Source organism: Osmerus eperlanus, chromosome 27 (assembly GCF_963692335.1).
Source record: "Osmerus eperlanus chromosome 27, fOsmEpe2.1, whole genome shotgun sequence".
Taxonomy (NCBI): domain Eukaryota; kingdom Metazoa; phylum Chordata; class Actinopteri; order Osmeriformes; family Osmeridae; genus Osmerus; species Osmerus eperlanus.
In genome coordinates this window covers 6663276-6669841 of record NC_085044.1, presented here as the reverse complement: position 1 = coordinate 6669841, position 6566 = coordinate 6663276, and the positions used below count along the sequence as shown (strand labels likewise).

Below are 6566 nucleotides of genomic sequence, written 5' to 3'. Positions count from 1 at the left end.
CAAACACGCAGACACTCACACACGCACATATTACCCTATTAAACGTTACACCATGAGCAGCATTGGTGCGATTGATGGAGTCAAATCAAAATGCATGATAAGATGATTATTAGTTCTCTGAATTAATGTTTGCCAATTATCTTTGTAAACGTCAGAGTTTGTTGAATTTTAATAAAATATTCACTTAAACACAATTCCAAACGTCTTGACGATTTCCTCCACAATTCAAATGTCCGATTCCCCTACACAATTCAAATGTCTTGAGCCCGCCTCTTCTTCAATTTCATTGGTTGAATCTGTAAACCAATCATTTTCCTTTCTGCCCTCAGAACGTTTGAGTTTGTAAAACTCCTATCTGCCACAAGCAGACACACAGGCCTAAACACTTCCAGTATATTAATACATCTACACAAATATGCACACTTCACAAAGAAAAGCACAGACAAACGTAATACCACTGTGTCTATGTCTTTAATGTCATAATCTTTTATTTACAGGACCACACCCACAACAGTTTTACAGAACAACTGCAAATTACTGCTTCAGATAATCTTTACAAAATCAATGTTAAAAACACACACACACATCAACTTCAGCACATTACAAACTTGCATGCCTCCACTGACACAAAGCCACATACATGTACACTACAGTCAGCAGACTGGTGTCTACGTTGTGCTCTTAGAACCAGGACCAGAACCAGAACCAAGACCAGGACCAGGCTATACAAACTGATATAAAGACTGGGGGGTATAATGACTAACCTAGACTAAAACTATTAACCTTAGACTATATAGAGTCACCTGGACTATGTAGACTAACCTAGACTATATATTCTAACCTAAACTAAATAGAGTAACCCGGACTATGAACACTAACCTTAAATCTATAGACTAGCGTAAAGATAATTAGACCACCGTGGACTAAATAGACTAGGTATAAAGACTGCCTAGGCTTAAAAAACTACCCGGACTATACAGACTAACCTTGGGCTATAAAGAATAGACTGTATAGACTAACCTAGATTGACCTAGGGGTATAAACCAGCCTGGACTAGCCTAGAGACATATAGATCACACTGGACTAGCCTAGAGACATATAGATCACACTGGACCATATGACTAACCTAGACTAGCCTAGTGATAGACTATATAGACAGGGGTGTTGAGTATATAGTCTAACATATATAGACTAACCTAAACTAGCCTAGGGGTATAGACTATATAGACTGATCTAGACTAACCTGGAGGTATAGACTATATAGATTAGCCTACGAGTATATACTATATAGCCTAACCTAAACTAGACTAAGTGTATAGCCTATAGAGCCTAACCTAGACTACCATAGGTGTATAGACTACCCTGGAGCTGGAACAGAGTGTAATGTCCTGGGTGTGTTTGAGTACCCAGATAGATGTGTCCTGGTTCAGGAGATTCCTTCCTCACATTTTCAGAAGACTAGTTTAACTGTACAGTACAAAATTTGTGGTATACCTTGCTCCAATGCTGACAGCAGCAACAGGAACTAGCAATACTGTAACAATATTATCAGTGCCTAAACTGGCAGTGTTTCACAACATAGTCATTCTGTAAAGCATCCATTTTAGTCAGAGGGTAAACATATATGTATATATATTATATTTTCTAAAGAACATTATAAAGCTGATAACAATAACCTTCATTTACCACTTTGTACATTCGCTTGACCATAGAAAGAACAGTGTTTCAAATCGCTGGGACAGTACATCTGAAGTGCCTTCGGACATCAGATTTCAGCCATTAAACATAAACGTGTAAATAATCAGTTTTCATTTTTGTACATTGTCATGCAATACATGTGTGTGCTATAATACTTGAGAAAGAGGGTTAGGAAGAGATTGATAAACACCTAGAACAGAAGCAGCCAACACGAATGAATAGAATCAGAACGCAGAAAATCAACTGTCGTTTTTCAAAAACCCACATCTCTGCGGCCATGGGGCAGTAGGAAGTCAAACACAGCAAGCGGCTTATTGCAGGGAATCTTAGAGGGACTGAGGGTGTTACAGACTTTGAGGGGGGTGTGGTGGTGTTGGGGGGGGGGGTGGCGGGGGGGTCATCCATACCTGTAACCAGTGTCTGAGTTTTAGCGAGGTCCAACCACAGACATAACTCGAAGCTCCAGGACATTTTAACATTTAGGGCAGGGCAATATTTAAGTACTTTCTTTAGCCTAATTCTGAACTTGGGGTCTCTCGTGTGGAGGCCCTGGGGGTAGCTGTCAGGCAGAGGGTTTAATCTGTGTTCAGGTACAGCTGTGTCATCCTGCCTCTGAGACCTAAAGTGACAGTACAGCAACACAGACAGGAGACCTACACACCCTGACCCCTGACCCCTGACAAGGTCTGGTAGAACCTCCAAGTTAGCAGGGATTGACCTCCAGATTCCTCTAGAGGACTGTAATTGCACACACACACACACTACTTGAAAAACAATTAATATAAAGTAAATATATTTGTGGCTCTAACATATTCAGTCAGTACAACTTACTAACATGTATAATTATTATTATTGTGTTATTGTGTGTGTGTATCTGTGTGTGTCTGTGTGTGATTGTGTGCATGTTAGTGTGTCATTAATTAACAGTTGTTGTAGCAGAAAGGAAATGTTGGGTAATAAGGAAACAGGAACAGGCCTAAGAGGTTACAACTAATCGTAAATTATCGTCTTTTTCTGCAAACCAGTCTTATGTCTCCTTTGAGGTCAAAAGAGGAAGTGAAAACATGGAGACAGGAACCAGAACGTCTAGGTGTCTTACCTCCCTGGAACACAAAGTGACTGGCCTGTGAGATAGATTATATAGTCATACAGTACATGATTAAATTAGATGACGGGGCGATGATTAATTATTGGTCGATGACCGAGACGGAGAGGATGGCTAGATGATGTCGAGATGAGAAGCAGAGGGCTGGTGGTTGGTCCTGCCACTGGGGGGCGGGTCCTTCTGTGTTCCCTCCCACTCAGCCAACTGGTCATCGCTGCTGTCAATCACAGAGACTGTCGCTCAATACCCCTCCCACTCCGGAGCTCAACTAAGGACAGGACAGGAGGGGAGAGGGGCAGTAGGAAGAGGAAAGGAGAGGAGAGGGGGATGAAGGAAGAGAAGAGACGAGGGGGGGAGACAGAAATACAAGGTTAATTAACATTCCTTAGCCGGAAGCATGCAGGAAACAGGAAGGTGAAGATGGACACAAAGCAGGAACAGGAAGGTAGATCGGAAGCAGCAAGATGGATGTAGACAGTGAGCAGGAAGCTGTAGATGGCAAACAGGAAGGTAGAGAGGAAATAGGAAGATGAATGCAGACAGAAACCTGAAGGTAGCAAGAGGGGAGATGCAGCAAGTTTACTTTTCTACCACTAGGATTCAGTGTCGAGCCATCTGTCTAGAATACTCAGAACAAAACCTTCCATTCTCTAATTCTAATATAACACACTACCGCTCCAAAGTTTTAGAGCATCAAGATTTTTCAATTTGTCATGAAATGTATTTATACTTCAAGTCCTGCGAACAACCTTAAATGTTATAAAGGTATGCAGTAAACTGCGAGGGGTAAAAAAATATATAATAATAATTTGTTACCAAATACAAAACAAAGTAAAGTACGCCAGAGTTAAAGAAGGAATTAACAATGTGTTTCACAATTTACAGCTGTTCTGCAGCAATGGAAGTAAAACAACGTGTCCCAACGTATGTTGATTACTTCGTTACAACACCCACTTACTGTAAGCATTATTTGGCAAGTATGGTACCGCAGGAGGTAGTATATTGCTATGTTGATTATGATAAAAAGGTTATCAACAAAGCATGACAGACGGACCGGTATAATCCTTAAAAGTGAAGGTTGTTCCTTTAGGGAAATTGCTAAAAAAGCCAAGTTGTTGGTGAGTAGGCCTACATTTTGCTACACCATCAAAAGACAGATGGCAAATGGAGAAAACTCTGACAGGAAGAGTTCTGGCAGACCCAAAGCCTGAAAAAAAAAAAATCTTGAGTTTCTTGATAGTCAAGTCCAGCTTCAAGCACAGCTCAACACTGGTGGGAGTAAGCAAGTGTCCATTTCTGCCAGAGAAGACTCAGAGCTGCAGGTTTGAGTGACAGTAAGGAAGCCAAAGAAGAACAGGAGGCCATTAGGCACCTGGAAGACGGTCTTGTGGACCGGTGAGTCATCGGAGATCTTCGATTCATCACGCAAGGTTTTTGTATGGCGTCAAGGATTGAAAGAATGGTTCCTCAGTGTGTGACACCAAATGTCAAACATAGAGAAGGAAGGACAGAGTAAGACACCAAAGAAACTACCACAGCATTTTGTAGTGCCATGCAATAGCCACTGGTATCTGTCTAGTTGGTCAGGGGTACAGCAAGATAATGACCCAAACATACCTCCAGGCTATGTTAGAACTAGCTTGGGAAGGAAACAACAAGATGTAACTTCGTATCATGGAATGGCCAGCACAGTCTCCAGGCTTAAAGATGATGTAGGCAGAAGCACTTTTTGTCATATTTGCCTAAATAAACTTCACATCTTGATAGCAACCAATACATCTAAAGGTTTGACGGTAATATGAAATCAATCTGACATCTGTGGGCGTCGCACGTAATAAACACGACAAATCATTAAGACCGTTTTGAGGCTAATGATTGGATGGGCTACCTGTCTGTCTACCTACCTAACCGCTCGCACTCTGCCCCTGCACTCAACTACTGTAGTTTTCAACTAGGCTAGGCAGAGGTATTCTAAACAACCGAGTAAGAGGCACAAGACTGGCGGAGAAAGAGCAGGCAATAAATCCAGTTCCATATTTCACCGTTTAAACTCTATTATAGAATTTCCCAATACTTACATGCTAGCTTGAAAGTAGTGAGTACTAACGTTAGCCATGTTTATATTCGTTATTATAGTGTTGTGTGTGTTCTTACATGTGAATGCGACAAAATCGATGCTACTCTCTCAAAAGCTCTTTCTCTCGTTGAGACTCGTGGAACTAGACTTGTCTCCCCGGCAGTTCTGTAGTCGTTCTGTAGCGCGTTCATGTGTTTTGCGGGAGTGACTTTGAAGGGAGGCGGTGGTATATTATGGTTTGAATCATTTGGAATAGAAGCTAAAATAGCTAGCTTCGCAAAACTTGCCTACACCAGCTTTAAACCCCATTAAGCCTGTTTGGGATGAACTGGAAGTGCAACATATTAGTAGGAACTTGCTGTGAAGAACTTCACTAACAATATTTGATTTCCATTGTAGAAAGAGTGCACAAGTGTGTTTGGGTGTTACATCTGAAAAAGGTGGCTACTTTGATCAGTAAGAGAAAGATTTCTGCAAAAAAAATATATATATTGCATGTGTTTTAGTTTTTTTTATCTCCAATTGTTAATTTGTTTAGTCCTTTAATTTAAAAAAAGTTGTTCTAAAACTTTGACCGGTGGTGAATAACACAGTCAACCATCATTGACACACACACACACACCCCTCCAAATACCCCACCCCCCCGCTTCACACACACACATCCCGCCACCACCCTCCCAGTCTTACTTGGTGAGGGCGGAGGGTGAGCCAGAGCGGTGGAAGTGGACTATCTGCCACTTGCCGTCGCGGCGGTGCCAGATGCGCGTCTCCTCTGACTGGGCAGTGCGGGGCATGCCCTGGGCGTCCAGGTACTGGGTGATGCGGATGTAGGCGATGCAGGCCGCCTCCTCGCCCATCAGGTGGATGTGGGGGTTCAGGATGGTGGTGTGGACTGGTTTGCTGTTCTTGGACCACACTGGGGGGGGGGGGGGGACACACACGGCACACACACGCAGGGACGCAACAATTCACACACGCAAACATATGAACGCAGCGGGCACACACGCACAAACACACACATACGCAGACACAAATGCGCCCACAGGCGCACAAACACACACATATCAGACAATTAGACAAGGCGCAGGGATAATGGATGTTATCATTATATCTGTCTGGTCGCTGTCTAAAACTCTGACAGGACGACAGAGAGAGAGAGAGAGAGAGAGAGAGTGGGTGTGCATATGTGCGGATGTGTGTGAGCGTGTGTGTGTGCGTACAGTTTTCAAAGTAGAAGTGGTGGAAGTCCAGGCCCTCTACCAGGTTCCCCAAAGCCTCTGGTTCAAACGCCGTCACACTGGGGTCACACATCTTCCTGTGGGGAGGGAGGGGGGTGGGGGGGGAGGGAGGGGAAAGGAGGAAAGGAGAGGGAGGAAAGGAGGGGGAGAGGAGTAGGGTGGAGGGAGGGGAGGAAGTTGGAGGGAGGGGAGGAGGGTGGAGGGAGGGGATGAGGTAGGGCAGGGTTTGGAAGGAGGTGGAGTGGAGGAGGGGGATGGAAGGGAGTGGGAGGGAGGGAGGGAAGGAGGGAAGGAAGGAAGAGGAGGAGGAGAGGAGAGGAGAGGAAAGAAGGGTATGAAAGGAACAGGGAGATGAGAGTAGGGGAAGGGGAAGGAGGGGAGGAGAGGAGGAGCAGATGAGAGCAGAGAAAGAATGACGTAGGAAGTAGATGGTGTTTTGTATGGATGT

General features: G+C 43.8%; 1 protein-coding gene across 2 annotated transcripts in view; it reads right to left on the bottom strand.

Annotated features, from left to right (window-relative positions):
• Positions 1 to 455: 455 nt before the first annotated feature.
• The window catches only part of camk2a (calcium/calmodulin-dependent protein kinase II alpha), a 30255-nt gene continuing 24144 nt past the window's right edge, over positions 456 to 6566 (bottom strand). For both annotated transcript variants that reach the window (XM_062453148.1, XM_062453149.1), the window contains 3 exons: positions 6101 to 6195; positions 5568 to 5796; positions 456 to 3071 (listed from right to left, as the gene is read on the bottom strand). In XM_062453148.1, coding sequence (XP_062309132.1) covers positions 3068 to 3071; positions 5568 to 5796; positions 6101 to 6195 — 328 coding nt within the window. In that variant the 3' untranslated portion in view covers positions 456 to 3067. The remainder of the gene's footprint in view (positions 3072 to 5567; positions 5797 to 6100; positions 6196 to 6566) is intronic.